The sequence below is a fragment of the Chenopodium quinoa genome, unplaced genomic scaffold (genome assembly GCF_001683475.1).
Source record: "Chenopodium quinoa cultivar QQ74 unplaced genomic scaffold, ASM168347v1, whole genome shotgun sequence".
In the NCBI taxonomy this organism is placed as follows: domain Eukaryota; kingdom Viridiplantae; phylum Streptophyta; class Magnoliopsida; order Caryophyllales; family Amaranthaceae; genus Chenopodium; species Chenopodium quinoa.
In genome coordinates, this window is record NW_018743199.1 from 2,457,227 (window position 1) to 2,475,881 (window position 18,655).

At 35.4% G+C, this 18,655-nt stretch overlaps 1 protein-coding gene across 1 annotated transcript; it reads left to right on the forward strand.

Annotated features, from left to right (window-relative positions):
* Nucleotides 1–2,357: 2,357 nt before the first annotated feature.
* LOC110733461 (clathrin heavy chain 1-like) lies at nucleotides 2,358–17,745 on the forward strand. The gene is made up of 31 exons (XM_021913515.1): nucleotides 2,358–2,855; nucleotides 2,964–3,050; nucleotides 3,335–3,539; nucleotides 5,678–5,766; nucleotides 5,882–5,960; nucleotides 6,078–6,205; nucleotides 7,389–7,487; nucleotides 7,568–7,676; nucleotides 7,997–8,076; nucleotides 8,191–8,418; nucleotides 8,510–8,575; nucleotides 8,803–8,919; nucleotides 9,569–9,766; nucleotides 9,862–9,978; nucleotides 10,113–10,172; nucleotides 10,313–10,399; nucleotides 10,591–10,674; nucleotides 10,762–10,896; nucleotides 10,996–11,058; nucleotides 11,136–11,240; nucleotides 12,202–12,314; nucleotides 12,415–12,667; nucleotides 12,781–12,917; nucleotides 13,000–13,278; nucleotides 13,357–14,359; nucleotides 14,677–15,162; nucleotides 15,289–15,459; nucleotides 15,587–15,772; nucleotides 16,490–16,612; nucleotides 16,851–16,961; nucleotides 17,195–17,745. The coding sequence occupies exons 2-31, from the start codon at nucleotides 3,003–3,005 to the stop codon at nucleotides 17,363–17,365; spliced, it is 5,130 nt and encodes a 1,709-aa protein (XP_021769207.1). The 5' UTR covers nucleotides 2,358–2,855; nucleotides 2,964–3,002; the 3' UTR covers nucleotides 17,366–17,745.
* Nucleotides 17,746–18,655: the final 910 nt, after the last annotated feature.

Consider the following 18,655-nt stretch of genomic DNA (forward strand, 5'->3'; position numbering starts at 1 on the left):
GGGAGTCCAATTGGGTTGGTGGAATCATCCAATTTGCCTTTATACGGTCAATTTACCGATTTACAACTTGCACGGATTTCATTAATTCAAGCCTACTACGAATATTTATGACAACATATAATGATCATATATGGTTCCAAACGACATTATATGACCCCGAGATGTATCCCCTAAAATATCAAAACTTTTCTACACCGGACCCCGAAATCTCCAAATTTCTCAAAAAGCGTGCATATTAGCCTTTAATTTAGAAATTTTTGTCTCTTTTCGCCCGGAAATAAAATTGCCGAAATGTTTACCATTGTCCCTAATAACCTCCAGGAGTCCAATTGATGGGTGGAACCATCCAATTTGCCTTTAAACAACCCCAAACCCGACCCGTTTACCCAAATTAACAGTTGTAGAAGTAGGGAACTAAAGGAAGTTTGAATGGTTTCTATTTTTCTAATGAAAGACGAGTTGAGTTTAATTGTATATTCTTACAGTACTACACTCCTACAGTCCTACTCCATATAAGTGCTTTACATTTAAAGAGATAATTGAGAGAATTAAGGTTAGCCTAATAGTTGGAGACCCCCTTCCTATACTTTATTTGGCGAAGTCATTGGAGGACAAACTTTTTTTTTTTCTAGTTTGTTTAGTGACAATTGATAATTCCATTTAAGTGATGATATATTGATGATTAGGCCACTTATATGGATTTATATATCTCTCTTCTTAAAATTCATGTTTCATGACTCACATCCCCATATTGCAATATTTAAGGTCTGTTCTATTGACTGGACTGAGTTGAACTTAATATTTTATATACAAAGGAAATTAACAATTGAACTAAATTAAACTGAATTAAAAATAATCTGAAGAGAAAAGATCCTAAGAAAACGAAAGAAAGTCTTTGGTAAGTTAAAAGGATTGTTTACATCACACAAGTAACTCAATCCTTTCTTCTCAGGCTTAACTAACTAATTACACAATATTACTAGACTTCATAGTACCATTAATATCTATTATCTAATAATAGCTCAGTGATACAAAGTACTCCGCAATACATTATACATATCTACATTTTAAGGCAATCTACGGAACGTGATCTCATCAATGGGGAATCCTTCATTCTTCTTATCTCTCTCGGCACCGGACTTGTTATCGCCGGTATCTATATGCTCCTTACGAGTATTGCCTTGGACTCCCCGACTACGGCCGCCTTCAGCAAGGCTATCTTGACGATTCCTAGTGTCACCGCCAGCTATTACAGTATCTCCACCCCCTAGTAGCCTATCCTCCAGCGCCTTCCTCTCTTGTTCCGTTGACATCTCCACTCAATAACTAACAAAAGTGCTATATTGGTTGTGTAGTAATAAACGTGTGTAGATATTAGGTTGAGTAGTTGATGACGTTTAATTTAGTGGTTATTGCTGTGTTTATATTAAAAGGATTGTTTACATTACACAAGAAAACGAGCAGTTTTTGATTTTTAACGAAGTTTTTTTTTTTATGCTTTAAATTTTATCTTTGAGTTTAAAAGGGGTAAGAGATAATTTAATGTTTTTATGGATAATTTAAGTATAAAGATGTATTTTGATGAAGTTTTAAGGGATTTTTGATTAGTTTAAAATGTTGGAATTTTATTTAAAGTAGTATAATTGTGATTTTTAATAAAAGGGTGTGATTATCTATTAAAAAGAAGTTTAACTAGGGGTTTTTAAATAATTTTCAGATTATTATAAGTTATTTAAAGTGATTTTAAGTTGCTAGAAATTGTGTATACAAGGGTAATTAATATAGTATTATTGTCCCTTTATGTAAGAGACTTGGTTCGAGAATTGTTGTAGAGTACTCGGTTATTTTAAGAGCTTATTTGAGGTACGTTCGCGTACTTAACATATTTTGATGATGTAGAATCATGCTAGGCTTGATTTCAATCAATTACAAGTAGTATCATGCTAAGATTTATCTATGGAATTGTGAATTAATGGTGTTGGTCACTGAATGGTGAAGCATGAATTATTTGTGATGGTTTATGGATTGGGAAATTATATTTTTGGCATATTGTGTTTGAACCACATTTTTATTTATGGCATGTTAAAAGGCATGATTAATTAAACTACATGTTTAATTATGTTTGGAATATTGAAAAGGAATTTTATTATGGTTCAAATAATTTTTATTGATGCTTAAAGCATGAGGAAGGAGCTATATAAGTGTCTATGTACACAAGGAATAAATTGTATGTTGGTTCAAATAATTGTATGTTGGTGCCAGCTGTATCGTACACCCAACTAACTAATGTTAGTTTTTGCTCCTTATTTTGATGATTAAATGAAGAATAATCATCAAAATGAGTAGAAAATACCCATAAATGTACGGTACACTCGAATATTTAAAACAATCTCTCCCTTGTAGTAGATCTCTAAACAAAGAATAATGTATCATTTGGCTTTTCTTTTCTACCATTCTCTCAATTTCTCTTTATCCATCCACATAATGTTCTATTTTGAGAAAATGAAAAAAAAAAGCAAATACGGATACAAGTATACAACATACAGGTCTATACACAGGCCCGTTGGGCTATGTGCCTATGAGTACCTTCACCTCCAGTGCTTAGATCTCAGCCCAAAAGAGAATAAATAAATAAATAAAATAAAAATAAAACAGGAAAATAAAAAAGAATTTTTTTTTAACGAAATATAGCGCAGTTGCACTAATGAAGCACATTTTAACACGATCTCTCAATTTATTTTTTCCATTTCTCCTCTTCACTTCTCTCCCTTCGTAAAATTCTTCAGATTTGCCAACTCAAATTTGAATCGCCATTGTTGATCTTCATTAAGCTTTCTCTCTCCTCTTTTTGGCAAGTAAGGCCTGCGATCAACTCTTCTACTTGACTTTCAACGCTTTCTCTCTCTAATTCAATTCAATTTTCCACATTCAAATCAACATTTTTCCTTTTTTTTTTTTTGCAGAATCTTTTGATTTTTTTTCGACATTTCGATCTCGTAACAATGGCGGCGGCGGCGAATGCGCCGATCGTGATGAAGGAAGTTCTCACGGTTAGTTTTTTCTCAATTTATTTACGGATCCATGCTTTGATTTTGATTTCATGCTGTGATATTTGGTGATTTGATGATTTTGTGAAGTTTGGATTGAGTAATGTTTATACATTTTGAAAACTTAATCGGATCTGAATTGAATGTCATTTTATGATTGTGTGATTTGACGATTTGATGAAATGCGAGTTTTAGACTGCAAATTATGGATCAGTGAGATTGATTTTGTTGTAATTTGAAATGAGAGGATTGATCGAAGTGGTAATTTTGTTGTTTCGTCGATGCAGTTGCCTAGCATTGGAATTAATCAACAATTCATCACATTTAACAATGTGACCATGGAATCAGAGAAGTATATATGTGTGCGGGAAACATCTCCGCAAAATAGTGTTGTAATTGTTGATATGAGCATGCCAATGCAACCTTTAAGAAGGCCTATCACCGCGGATTCTGCTCTCATGAATCCGAATACTCGAATCCTTGCTTTGAAAGGTAGGAGAGATGTTTAATTATCTATGCAATGAGTAACTTTTGCATTATTGTGAATTTGTAGCTAGTATATTTGTTTAGTGGTCACCAAAGCGATTGTTCCTCTATATTGTTGATTTTTTTCATGGTGGGTGAAATTTTTAAAGGGGTCGACCAATGATGATGCTCACTCCTTTAAACTATAAAAATTTTCCTTTCTCTATTTCTAATATGGTTTGAAATTGTAGGCCATTGCCCCACTTTCTAAATGTACTAAGTTGAACGTTGAACTATCTTATTCTTGATGTTAACCTTAACCAAGAATGTCACGTCAAAAAATATAAAATATTATTCGAAGATGCATGTATGTGTATGTGCACCTCATAATTCGTATAATAGTTTTTCTTGTTGCTTTGAGGATGATATTATGAGATTTTTGATTTGTCATAAACGTTTCATCTATTTTATTATATTCATATTCTAGAAAAGTACTACTAGCCAACTCATGAGGCATGGGTGGGGTAAAGTACTTCTTCCATTTCATTTCGTCCACTTAAGATTTGGCACATATTTTATGAAAACCAGTAGAGGGTGGGCCATTTGAATGTTAGACACTACTTATACATGAATGAAATTGTTGGAATCAGACAGAGAAAGAAACAGTATTAAGAGATTGTGTAGGAATAGGAATCCTCAAGGAAAGGTTTTGATCTAATTGAGAGGAAGAAAAGAGAAGGTGGAGCCCAAGTTTATGTGTTGGGGATTGAGGAGGAGTTTTATCCTTCTATTGATAAAAAAATAATAATAATAAATTGGGATGAGCCAAAATGGTTGAGTGGAAGATAATTGGAGGGATCGAGGTAGTAGTATTGACATATGGTGCATTAACTCTTACTGCGAACTTGTTTAGAGAGTTAAGATAGGTGAGACCCTTTAGTGGCTTATTTGACTTTGTGTACTAAACAATTTCGAACCCATGCTCTATGGTGTTGACACTTCAACCGTGACAAAATAATATGGTTTTGTTTTTTGTATAATTGGCAAAATGCGGTTCATGGAGATGTACCTTTGCTAGATACTTCAAGCTTTTAACCATTCCCTATTAGCATATGTTTTTTGTTTTATTTCTTTATTTTTTATTATTATTATTTTTAAAAAAATAAATCTAGTCATCCCATATTTGATTCCCAATTTCTCATTTAGCTATACCAAAAGGGTTGTTTAGCTATATTGTGAATTTGTGATCCTAAGACTGCTTCATAATTTTTGGAAGCTTAGTAAGACTAACATCTCATACTGTCATACCTGCAAACGGAAAGACTTTGGCTTAATATGAATGATGAATGGTGTTAGGAAGGATTGGCTATGAATAGGAGATTCTTTATAGTCAGGAACATGTGGCTCTGTGCCTAACTGGGCTTATTAACGAAATCCTCAAGTTTATTTTTAGGATTTTTCTTTAATTAAGGTATATTTGAGTGTAAAATCTGAGCTAAGTTTCTGATGATTTAAAGAGTTGGCTCAAGGATATAGGTTTGTGATATTCCCATGTGAGGACTCAAATGTACAGTCAATGCTGAAGTGTATATTGATCTCAAGAGTGGTTATGTTGTTACCTCCGTGCTTCAATGTGCACTCTCATTGTAATTAAAATGAGTTTCTTGGATAGTCTTTGTGAATCTATGAAAAGGAGTTTTTGAGTGCTGGAAATTGCTGTTATGAGGTGACTGAGGAAGTAATGAATGAGACGAGGAAGTAGTTATTTTGTTTTTGCAAATATGTCTTAATATGAAGGCATGGGGATGTAGGTTCTTCATGAGTATAATGTGGTGCTTTTTATATTTGAACAAAGACTTAATGATTTTAGTTTGAGTTATTTTTTCAGCAACAAGTCTGTGGCAAGGTTTGGGAACTGTTGCGAAGACTTAAAAACATGCCTGGGTCTTAATTTGGTCTTATCTGTTATTTACAGCAGCTAATACAACAATCAGCTCATGTTTTTAGTCTTAATATGACAAGTATAGTTGACTAATCTCGTGAAACAAGAAATTTAAAATGGCTTACTTTAAAATTTTACTGTAGCCAAATGAGCTGGGCTAATAGCTGTTTGATCACCTTTGATGGATGATGAAATTTATGATTTTTCATGGTTTTTTGTGTAGCCCTACTTCCTGGGACCACCCAAGACCACTTGCAGATATTTAACATTGAAACAAAAACGAAGGTGAAATCACACCAAATGCCTGAGCAGGTAAATTCCTAAAACCACAATTAGGGAGTAATGCCTGGTTATATTGGGCTACACTGCATTTCCCTTTTTTTCTATTCATTGTTTCATTGGACCCATAATCTTTGCTTTTGTGTAGGTTGTCTTTTGGAAGTGGATTTCTGCAAAAATGCTTGGACTCGTGACTCAGACGTCAGTTTATCATTGGTCAATTGAAGGTGGGATGTAGTTTGCATGTTTGATCTACTTACCCTTGCTTTCCTAGCAAACATGTGCACTTCTGTTGTGGTTTATCTTGCCCTTTTAACAACCTTACTGTGACTTTTGAAATGCAGGGGATTCTCAACCTGTAAAAATGTTTGAAAGGACTGCTAACTTGGCAAACAATCAAATAATCAACTATAAATGTGACCCATCTGAAAAGTGGTTGGTCTTGATTGGTATTGCACCTGGTTCCCCTGAGGTAAGAAACTCATCTGGTCATATCTGTTGCACAAATATTGCATCTGCTAATTGCTGATTTTTGAATGCTTGTGAGTATCAACCAAAGCTGGTATTGGGCAGTGCCAGCAAGGATGGCCCAGCTCAGGCACGGTGAGGGCATGGCCTTGCTGATGCAATCTTGTTTTGTGTTGTGTCTTGGCCGTGTTTAAAGAGGTTACATGATTCTGGATTTTGTTGGTGGATTGGCAGTCGGCCCCTATATCTTAGTAGTATGTAGTATATGATTTCTGAAAATCCCCAATTTACTACATACTACATATCTTAGTAGTATGTAGTAGATGGTTTGATTAGCGTATCCTTTTAGTTATGGTCCACATGCTGTGTCAAATATGGTCTGATAGTATAGCCTTTCCGTGATGTGCCTTTTGTTGAGCCGTTGGCATATCATGTGGCCTCACCCAGCATGATTTGGTTTCAGCCTTATACTCATCCTCCCTTTTAAAATTGCAATAGGTCATAATTATCGTAACGCCCCGCATCATGATCCCTTGTTCTTAGTTTGTAACCTGAAACTTTAATATCTTGTATTGTAACTGCGCATGTAATAGTGTAATTTTACAAAATTGTTGTACCCTGTGAGAATGAGCTGTTTAAAGTATTGAAATCCATTTTGAAGTGAATAGCAGACTCTTCTTTTTTAGTAATCAGATTCTACTTTTTCCGTACTTGTAGATCATTGAGAGAAATCATGAAGCTCTGAGCTCTGTCGAGCTTATAGACAGTATTCCCCCCCTCATCTTTTTAGGTGTTGATGATTTAATGTACGCTAAAATTTGTGTTTATCAACTTAAAACTATGTTAAATACTTGATTTGGACTGGGCTTCTGGAAGTTGTTTTTTCAGGTCTTGGATTTACACAGTCTGCTGTTCTTTCCTACACTTTGAGTTCTGTACAAACTAAATTAGGTTTGCTAATCTGTCTCAATGGGTTTTCATGTCATGTAGTTGTTGTGTGCTGGTTTTGTTTGTTATCTTCTTTTGGTATAGTTATGCTATGTTAAGGATTGGCACTTTGGTAGTGGTGTGTTTAAATTTCTTGCCTGCATTAATTTATTTAATTATGGAGACGCATTAGTTTCTGAATGCTTCTCTGTTTTATCTCTGACATCATAGTTTTCTGATATAATTTATTCCTATTATAGAGGCCTCAACTTGTGAAAGGAAGTATGCAGCTCTATTCTCTGGATCAGCAGCGCAGTCAAGCTCTTGAAGCTCATGCTGCGTCATTTGCCTCATATAAAGTGTGATATTTCCCCTTCTTGACTTTCTTGGATATCTATTTTGCATTCAAAATTCTTTAATACTCCCTTATTTTTCATAGGTCCCTGGCAATGAGAACCCTTCTACTCTTATTGTGTTTGCTACGAAGTCCATGAATGCTGGCCAGGTTACTTCAAAGTTGCATATCATAGAACTTGGTGCCCAGCCAGGTTTGTACTTTTTTTTTGGTTGTTGTTCTTATCCCCCAATTCCTTTCTTAGTGAGCTTGTATGTGTTGTCATATCGATTTTGTTCTTGCTAGTATCTTTATGCCAAATTCAGGTCATTACTATTACATTTCATATAATATGTTACTAGAAATAATATCTTATATAGTTGTTCTCTGTTAAAGGCATCATTATTTCCTGAAATAATTCGGACCTAAGTCATTAGTGCATTAGCGCATGTAATCAGTTGTATTTCCTTGCCTTTGGTATGAGTATGGTGTGTAGTATGTTTCATCTGTTTTGACATAGTGCTAAATTGACAGGAAAGCCAGGCTTTACAAAGAAGCAAGCTGATCTATTCTTCCCTCCTGATTTTGCTGATGATTTTCCAGTTGCTATGCAGGTAGTTCCTAGATTATATTCTCATTTTGTGCAGGCACATTAAAGTACATGCTGCGTCTTTAGTTACTATTATCCACCACTTTTTGTTGATTAAATTCATTTATTGCTTCTGCAGATGTCCCAAAAGTATGGTTTAATTTATGTTGTTACCAAGCTTGGACTGCTATTTGTGTATGACCTTGAGACTGCCAGTGCTGTTTATCGGAATCGAATCAGTCCAGATCCAATTTTTTTGACATCAGAAGCCGCATCAGCTGGAGGTTTCTATGCCATCAACCGAAGGGGCCAGGTTCTTCTTGCCACTGTCAATGAGGCTACTATTGTTCCTTTTGTCAGCGGGCAGGTGTGTTTATAATAAAATTCTTTTCTAGATTTGGAATAAATTAATGAGCTGTTATTGAGTATTATAATCTTTATGGATCTGGTTGTTGCAGTTGAACAATTTGGAGCTTGCTGTTAATCTTGCCAAAAGGGGTAATCTCCCTGGTGCAGAAAATCTGGTATGTTGATTTTTATTTTCCCAGTGGTTCTTTGATTTGAGGTCATGCTTTATCATGGTTATGATTCTTATGAATCTGGTGTTGGCTGACTTGGAATAACTGATAAATAACCTGCCTAAGCCCTAAAGGATTATAAAAAAAATAAATCATATTTATATCATGCACTTTTCCTGTTGCTATTTTGATGATTGTTTATTTGCTAAATTGCCATCTTCTACTTATTTCAGGTTGTCCAGCGTTTCCAAGAGTTGTTCTCCCAAACTAAGTATAAGGAAGCTGCAGAGCTTGCTGCTGAATCCCCACAAGGGATCCTGCGTACTCCTGACACTGTTGCAAAATTTCAGGTTTTCCCCATGTGCATTTTTTTCATGTCAAATTGATGCCTTTTATCATATGTGCTATTTGGCTTCGTCCGGTTCATAGCTGTTCCTTTTAGCATTGATTGTTGTTAATTAGCATATGAATGGACAATTGCAGTTCTTATTTAGCTTGTATTGCTTCAGCTTCCACCTTTCATCTCCTCTCTTCTTTCATTTGTTTTGATCTAGTTATTATTTATATTCAAACTCTTTTTATGGCACACATCAGTTATAATGAGCTTAGAGTTAAACACGAGTAGGCCACTGTTGCATATGAGTAAGTTACGAGTTCTCTTATTCCTTGAAAATCATGTCAATTATATCTTAATGTTATCTTGGTAGATTTTATCAATCATGCTTCATAAGAGTAGAAATCAGACTCCTTTTTATCTTGGGGGCAAGTTTTAGATGCATTGGATATCTGGACACAGCTACATGCCTACATCTCATATTGTCTAAAACAGAGGCTTCATTAAATCATTATGCTCAATTTCTTTTCAGATGAACTGTATTCCACAACATGTGAAAAACATAGAAATGATTGTTATAAATGAAGGCCATGGAGCATGAAGCTATTTTGTGTATTGGTTTTCTGTAAAGCAGAATTTCATTTTCTGGTGGTTTGTTATTGCAGAGTGTTCCCGTTCAGTCAGGGCAGACACCGCCTCTGTTGCAATACTTTGGGACACTTTTAACTAGAGGAAAGCTCAATGCATTTGAATCTTTGGAACTATCCCGCCTTGTTGTGAATCAGAACAAGAAAAATCTGTTAGAGAACTGGCTAGCAGAGGACAAATTGGAGTGCACTGAGGAACTTGGAGACCTAGTGAAGGTATATTGATAGTTATTTTATGGTTATCTTTATAATTCATTTGCTTGTGACTGTTGAATGTTATTTGATGTTCCGTATACCTTTTGATTTTGCAGACTGTTGACACAGACCTTGCTTTGAAAATATATATTAAAGCTAGAGCAACTCCGAAGGTTGTTGCTGCCTTTGCTGAGCGTAGGGAGTTTGATAAAATTCTCATTTATTCTAAGCAGGTAAAGATAGATCTTCATTTTACTATATTCTATTTCTATATGCTGTTATGCTATAAGTTAGCTCTATTCACATTCGTTTTTTTACTCTCACTATTACATGTGCTGTAGTTGTTTACATTTTTCTTTTGATGTAGGTCGGTTACACACCAGATTACTTGTTCCTCCTTCAAACCATTCTTCGAACAGATCCTCAGGTATGTTTTCTGACAATTTTTTTTTTTTTCATTTAAAAAGACAGGTAAAAAGCCATGGTATACTTTATTCCATTAACTGTGTAGTAGGTCATTGAAGAATATGTTGTAATCTGTGCTTATTTGTCAAATGCTCATTACAGGGTGCTGTCAATTTTGCGTTGATGATGTCCCAAATGGAGGGAGGGTGTCCTGTTGATTATAACACAGTAACTGATCTTTTTCTCCAGGTGTGGATGTTTTCCTTCTTTACACTGTTGCTAGTTTTTTTGTTATATTTTCGCGTGGAACCTGTAAAATTTGAAGAATTGTATACCTATTACCTTCTTGCTATTTCATTTAAAGAAAGTGAAATTCTGTGGTTGCTGTGTTTGTTTGTCAAAACATATGAACCCTTTTTCTCTCTCTTTGTGTATCTCAGAGGAACTTGATACGGGAAGCAACCGCATTTCTGCTAGATGTTTTAAAGCCAAATTTGCCTGAACATGGTTTTTTGCAAACTAAGGTATGGCATCAACTGATTTAATGAATGGTAGAGGTATCTTTATAATCATCAACAATACTTGAGCATTTTGACTTGTGAATGATGCAGGTTTTGGAAATCAATCTTGTTACCTTCCCTAATGTGGCTGATGCCATTTTGGCTAATGGAATGTTTAGTCACTATGATCGTTCTAGAGTTGCTCAGCTTTGTGAGAAAGCTGGTTTATACATCCAAGCTCTTCGGGTAATTGGGCTCAAATTCTGTTCTTATTGATCCTTTTCAACCTTGTTATGAATTGAGGTCCCTTACTGACATATATATATATTTCAATAATTTTTGCAGCATTATACTGATTTACCAGATATAAAACGTGTTATCGTGAACACTCATGCAATAGAACCACAGGTTAAATTTTATCCGGTTGGTTTTATTTTATTTACTTAAATTGATTGGCTTGTTGCTAACTATTTGGACATGTGCAGGCACTTGTTGAGTTCTTTGGGACTCTATCACGTGAGTGGGCATTGGAGTGCATGAAGGACCTTTTACTTGTCAATCTCAGGGGCAACCTTCAGATTATTGTTCAGGTATTCTCACAATTGCTCTCTATTGACTTCTAAGCAAATATGAAGTAATTTTAATTTATACAAATGCAGATGTTATACCTCTTGACTTTAGTCCAAATATAGGATCATGTCCTTGTGTCTTAAATTTGTGTACATGTTCAATATTTGAGCACATATTATGGATATAGGCAATGACTCAAGGCTAATGAGATTGGACCATAGATGTCAAAAGTGGTCTATTATCATAGGGTGGTTTGATTACTGCTATTGCTTTAATAAACAAGTATTTTTCGTAGAATTATGGAAATTGAATTGGATATTATTACAGGGTGGTCTATAGTAGCTAGTGTGGAATACACCATTGAAAGTGGTTGGATAGAGATAAAATTGTATTGTAAAAAAGAGGTTGAAAGTTTGATAGGATGCAGAGAGAAATAGGAAAAGAACGTATGATGAAGATTCTAGGACACCACAAAATGGAATGTTGAGATGGATTTGGATGGAGGGGATGTGATTAATGAATGTAACTTAGTATGAGAAAATTATGAATGTTACACTAGATAATTATTATTATCATGTATTGAAATTGTATTGAAAATTAAAATAAAGGAAACTAGTACCTTTATACATGAATATAACTTTGGACACCACAAAATGGAAGTGTTGAGATGAATTTGGATGGAAGGGGTATAATTTAAGTATATAACTTAGTCTTAGCATATTATGGATGTTACACTGGATATTAATCTTACCATGTGTCCAACTTATATTAAAATAAGTAAGGGAATTTAACCTTTTTCAAGATTTTTTTAATCTGTATACATTTATAGAGATAACAGACTTAAATTGAACGTATCATTTTTCCTTTAACTTGAGCATGTCATGTCAAAATCTAGTTATTGCTTTCACCAGTACTATTAGTATGCTAGCAATCAAGTATATTGCCACTTAATTGGATGTTTATGCTGTGTGATATTTGCAGGCTGCTAAGGAGTACAGTGAGCAGTTAGGAGTAGATTCATGCATTAAGCTGTTTGAGCAATTTAAGTCATATGAAGGGCTATACTTTTTCCTTGGATCATATTTGAGCTCCAGGTAATATTCTACAAAGTGAAGGCCTGTTTAACTCGTTTATAAAATTTTCTTTGTTATTATCTTTATCCAATTGTAAACCTCAATTAATTTTTCTATGTAGTGAGGATCCTGAAATTCACTTTAAATATATCGAATCAGCTGCCAAAACCGGACAGTTGAAAGAAGTAGAAAGAGTGACTAGAGAATCCAACTTTTATGATGCTGAGAAGACGAAAAATTTCTTGATGGAAGCTAAACTTCCTGATGCACGTCCTCTGATTAATGTCTGTGATCGTTTTGGCTATGTTCCAGATCTCACACACTACCTATATGTAAACAACATGCTTCGTTATATAGAAGGTTATGTTCAGAAGGTATGACCACCATATAGATGTGTTTCTTTCTGTTGGAGCACGTATAGTTTAGATCCTTGAATTTTGATACTGTATTATAATATTGCTGACAAGGACTCATCTGGATGTGTTAGGTTAATCCGGGAAATGCTCCACTAGTTGTTGGGCAGCTGCTTGATGATGAATGCCCTGAAGATTTTATCAAGGGTCTGATACTCTCTGTTCGCTCTCTTCTTCCAGTTGAGCCACTAGTGGAGGAATGTGAGAAGAGGTGCTGACATGTGATGAATACTTTTACTTCTTGTTCTCTATTTTCATGATCTGCTTTGTCATTTTTTTCTTTTATATTTCAGGAATCGACTTCGCCTGCTCACTCAATTTCTTGAGCATCTTGTTAGTGAAGGAAGCCAAGATGTGCATGTGCACAATGCACTGGGAAAAATTATCATTGAGAGTAACAATAATCCAGAGCACTTTCTCACTACTAACCCATACTATGATTCACGTGTTGTGGGTAAATATTGTGAGAAGCGTGACCCCACCCTTGCAGTAGTTGCATATAGGAGAGGACAATGTGACGATGAGCTTATCAATGTCACAAATAAGAATTCTTTGTTCAAGCTACAAGCAAGGTTGGTGAATACCTAAGCATTTTTATCGTTGCGATGTAATTATTTAAAAGTGCTTATTGATTTATCCTTCTATTCCAGATATGTTGTTGAAAGAATGGATGGTGATCTTTGGGAGAAAGTCCTCAATCCTGAGAATGAGTATAGGAGGCAGATCATTGATCAAGTTGTGTCCACTGCTTTGCCTGAAAGCAAGAGTCCAGAACAAGTTTCTGCTGCAGTCAAAGCTTTTATGACAGCTGATCTCCCTCATGAATTAATTGAACTTCTTGAAAAGATTGTTTTACAGAACTCTGCTTTTAGTGGGAATTCAAATCTGCAAAATCTTCTCATATTGACAGCCATTAAAGCAGATTCATCTAGAGTCATGGATTATGTCAACAGGCTGGATAATTTTGATGGACCTGCAGTTGGAGAAGTGGCGGTTGAGGCCCAACTCTATGAAGAAGCATTTGCAATTTTCAAGAAATTCAATCTGAACGTGCAGGCAGTTAATGTACTGTTGGATAATATTGAAAGCATTGACCGGGCTGTGGAGTTTGCATTCCGGGTTGAAGAAGATGCTGTTTGGAGCCAAGTTGCAAAGGCGCAGTTGAGAGCAGGGTTGGTCAGTGATGCAATAGAGTCATTTATACGTGCAGAGGATTCCACTCAATTTTTGGATGTGATTCGTGCTTCTGAAGATGCAGATGTCTATCATGACCTGGTGAAGTATCTTCTTATGGTTAGGCAGCAAACAAAGGAGCCTAGGGTGGATAGTGAACTCATATATGCTTATGCCAAGATCGATAGGTTGAGTGACATTGAGGAATTTATTCTCATGCCAAATGTTGCCAACCTCCAAAATGTTGGTGATCGCTTATTTGATGAAGCTTTATATGAAGCTGCAAAGATAATATATGCTTTTATCTCTAACTGGGCGAAGCTAGCTGTTACCCTAGTGAGGCTTAAGCAATTCCAAAGTGCTGTTGATGCGGCACGGAAAGCTAATAGCGCAAAGACATGGAAGGAAGTTTGTTTTGCTTGTGTTGATGCTGAAGAGTTCAGATTAGCTCAGATTTGTGGTCTCAACATCATTATACAGGTACTTGGAAATAAATAATTATGGAAGTATGATTTATCTGTTTGTTTATATTCTTTATGCAGGGGTGAGGTGCTGTTTTTGTTAGATTTTACATTGATTACCTGCTTGATAATGACTGTTTACATGCCTGAAAATTGGTCTGATATGCTGAGAAGGGTTATATTCTTTTGTTTTTGGTTTAAGCATGTCACAGGTTTCTATAAGCTACTTCCTTATGCTTTAACCTTGATATGCTGTGTTTAGGCTAGCGATATGTATATTATCTGTTTGTGGAAGACTGATAGTTTGATATTGTCTTATACGTGTCAAAATTTTAGGTGGATGACATGGAAGAGGTCAGTCAGTATTACCAGAACAGGGGCTGTTTCAACGAGATAATCTCCTTGATGGAAAGTGGTCTGGGATTGGAACGTGCACATATGGGCATCTTTACTGAACTGGGGATACTTTATGCTAGATATCGCTCTGAGAAGCTTATGGAGCACATCAAGCTGTTCGCTACTCGTCTAAACATTCCTAAGGTTATCAGAGCATGCGATGAACAGCAGCACTGGAAAGAACTCACATATTTGTACATTCAATATGATGAATTTGATAATGCTGCTGTGACTGTAATGAATCATTCTCCCGAGGCTTGGGATCACATGCAATTCAAAGATGTCGTGGCTAAAGTTGCCAGTGTAGAGCTGTACTACAAAGCTGTGCATTTCTACCTACAGGAGCATCCTGATCTAATAAATGATATGCTTAATGTGCTGGCACTTCGTTTGGACCATACACGTGTGGTTGATATAATGAGAAAGGTTGGTTATTTATCCTTTTCTTATAAATATATTTCCTTTGATGCCTCAAAATGATTGTTGTCTGAATTAGTTTAGGCAATCTTTTCTTTTTGGCAATCTTTTCACTTAGTATCTCTTGTTTTGTAGGCGGGTCACCTGTATCTTGTGAAGCCATACATGATTGCTGTTCAGAGCAATAATGTCTCTGCTGTAAATGAGGCCCTGAATGAAATATATGTTGAGGAGGAAGACTATGATAGATTGCGAGAGTCAATTGATTTACATGATAACTTTGATCAGATAGGACTTGCACAAAAGGTGATTGCATTATCTCCTGTTTTTTCTATTATTTTGGTGGCAGCTTTGTTGTTTTCTTCAATTGACGGACGTTGATAAAGAGGGGCATACAATTTCTCTCATACTTACATAGTAATGTTGATGACAGATTGAGAAACATGAGCTTCTTGAGATGAGACGTGTTGCTGCTTATATCTATAAGAAGGCAGGTCGATGGAAGCAATCTATTGCACTGTCTAAGAAAGATAAACATTATAGAGATGCGATGGAAACGTGTTCACAATCTGGTGACCGTGAACTGGCAGAGGAGTTGTTGGTTTATTTCATACAGGAGGTACATTTTTTTCCTTGTCTTTCAATAATGGCCTGCGTTGTTGGCATGGGTTAGCTAAAGATATTCTCCTTGTGCCTCCGTTTTGGCATTATATGCCTTATTCTTTTCACTTATTATATACAGACTTAAATTATTTTTGCTGTATTTAAATTGTTTTTACTGATATATAAATAATTTTGTTGAACATATATTTAATTTTGCTGATTAAAGCTTATCTTTACTAATTTGTTATTATGTTTGTTCTTTGAAGTAATTGATTTTCACAGGGCCTTGTTAGTGCTTACGTTTTTTTTTTTTTTTTTTTTTTTTTTTTTTTTTTTTTGGGGGGGGGGGGGGGAGGGGGTACATGATGGAACACGGGATATATTGAAAAAGCAGTAAATATGATGTTTATTATTTTGTAACAATTCTTCTTTTTTCAAGATACTTGTGAAATACCCTGGTTTCTGTTGGAGTATTGATGTTGTTTTAAAAACCCATGTACTCATGACTGCATGAGCAACCTGATAGGCTGATATTATTCTCAACTGGTTAGACGTAATGCTATGTACATATCTGAACCTATTTGGAGCCTGTTAACTGTAAAAATCCAAACTAGGTTGCTACTGTTATGTCAGATGAGGCTTATTTAATCTATAATACGGGGATTGTCATCTTTTGTACACTGACAAGTACCATTTTTTTTGGGGCTAACTTTCATTGAATTTACTTTTGCAGGGGAAGAAAGAGTGCTTTGCTTCATGTCTTTTTGTTTGTTATGATGTGATACGGCCAGATGTTGCCCTTGAGCTTGCCTGGATGAACAATATGATCGATTTTGCCTTCCCATACTTATTGCAGGTAACAAATGTGGTTCTCATTGTAAGAAAGGATTGTAAGTGGGTTTTTTTTAAAAAAAACCTTTTCTAGTTCAAGTTTACCAGTATGCCAGTATACTAACTGGTTGCTGGGAGTTTGAGACTGACTATTGGTCATTGAATACACAAATCACAATAAGTTCAGAACATTTTAAAGCAAAGTTTTGTACTGCCGCATTTTGCATTAGAAGTAAATTTCTCATATCTGATCTCTCTTGCAGTTTATCCGTGAGTACACAGGCAAGGTTGATGAACTTATCAAGGACAAAATTGAAGCCCAGAAGGAAGTGAAGGCTAAAGAGCAGGACGAGAAGGACGTAATTGCTCAACAGGTATTTACCTATGGTCTTTATGTTTCTATCATATTTTACAACTTCCGTGTTTCTTATTTTTTAGTGTCCACATATAACTGGCTGCTGAACTCCCTTTTCACACGTCCGAATCTAATCTTTTAGAGGAAGTGCTTTGATATCATCATCTTTGCATGTCTCCTCTGTCTTGCGCACATGATCCTTCTACACTTTTTCCATTCCTGAATAGAAACTAATCTATACCTTTGATGCAGAATATGTATGCTCAGTTGCTGCCTCTGGCTTTGCCTGCTCCTCCAATGCCAGGTTCTGTACCTATGGGAGGAATGGGAGGTTATGGACCTCCTCCCCCTATGGGAGGAATGGGCGGTATGGGAATGCCTCCTATGCCTGCTTATGGAATGCCACCTATGGGAAGCTATTAGTTTGCATAGTTCGGGGAATTCGTTCTATCCTGAGCTTGCTTCTCATCATGCTGTTGAGCTGCAGTTTGAAATTTTGCTGTGCTAATTATTCTGACGGGAGCTTCAACACTTTCTTATGTGCTATACTCGAACTGGACAATGAAAGGTCAATCTGAGAATAATGTTGAATTTTTGCATTCTTTTTAGGGGATATATGGTTTATGTACATTTTTGTATCTTCATTCTTTTGACACAAACTTATTCTTTTTGGCTGCTGCTGCTTGTAAGCCAGCTGAAGTCCGTTTTGAGTTGCAAATTGATTTTGAACGGCCGTATTAAATCTTCCACTAATTTCCCAGTTCAATTTATTAATTGATTCCATCTAGAGCAATATTTTTCTCCGAATTGTTTGCCCTTTTGATTCTCTCTCTATTTCTTTTTGTTTATCCATTTTGACTATGTATGTTATTTAAAATGCTTCTTTGACCATTAATATCTTTGATTATATATTACTTGTATTGAATATAAAATCTTGCCATTATAAAACTATACATTGAAACTATTCTAACGATATATTACATGACTTCCCAACTCACATGAAAGAAAGACAAAGAGAGTGCATTTTTGTATAGGGCTAATAAAAAAACCGTGTTAAACCGGCAAAGTAGATTTGATCAATTCGAAATTGAAGATGAATTTCTTTCGGGTTTCAATTTGGTTTCGTTGAAGTCTAAAAAAAAGGTTGGGATCGGTCTGGACCTAATTTTGATTTTTGAACTCTCATTAATTAAGTACTACTTCTTTACTAATTTCCACTCTAAACATCTCTAATGCTTTTAATTGACTTTTTTAAACGAGAAGCTTTACAAAATGAGGAGAAATGTTTATCGACATTTGGTGGCACATTTAAATACTTTATAGGAGTATGTATGTAGGAAATTAACTTTAAATCTTACGTAATGAGGCAAACTAATTTTACATTTTGTGTCATTCAATTTGCTGGTTCATAAATAAAATTGATGAGACGAAAAATTTGCACTCTCAAAACATAGAGTACATGAATCATCACAATCTAGAATTGTAGACCAAAGTCTTATTTTTGTTGTTAAGAGAAGAGCCTTATGAAATAAAAACACGATTTTTTAATTGATAAGGAAAATTGTTTTAGTGGGCTGGAACCTCTCATATCCCATATCATAGCGGCTCAAATGTTGAGAAACCAAAGCCTAATTACTCCGTTCTGAAAGTTCTCATGTATATTAGTACTACCTCCGTCGTTGCATATAAACTGTAACGGAGGTAATATGAGAA

What these genes read in the sequence shown, in the direction of transcription:
- LOC110733461 (XM_021913515.1), top strand. Translation starts at nt 3,003, where the DNA reads ATGGCGGCGGCGGCGAATGCGCCGATCGTGATGAAGGAAGTTCTCACG. An exon ending in TCGAATCCTTGCTTTGAAAG is followed by an intron (nt 3,540 to 5,677) that starts GTAGGAGAGATG and finishes TTTTTTGTGTAG; the next exon opens with CCCTACTTCCTGGGACCACC. An exon ending in CACACCAAATGCCTGAGCAG is followed by an intron (nt 5,767 to 5,881) that starts GTAAATTCCTAA and finishes GCTTTTGTGTAG; the next exon opens with GTTGTCTTTTGGAAGTGGAT.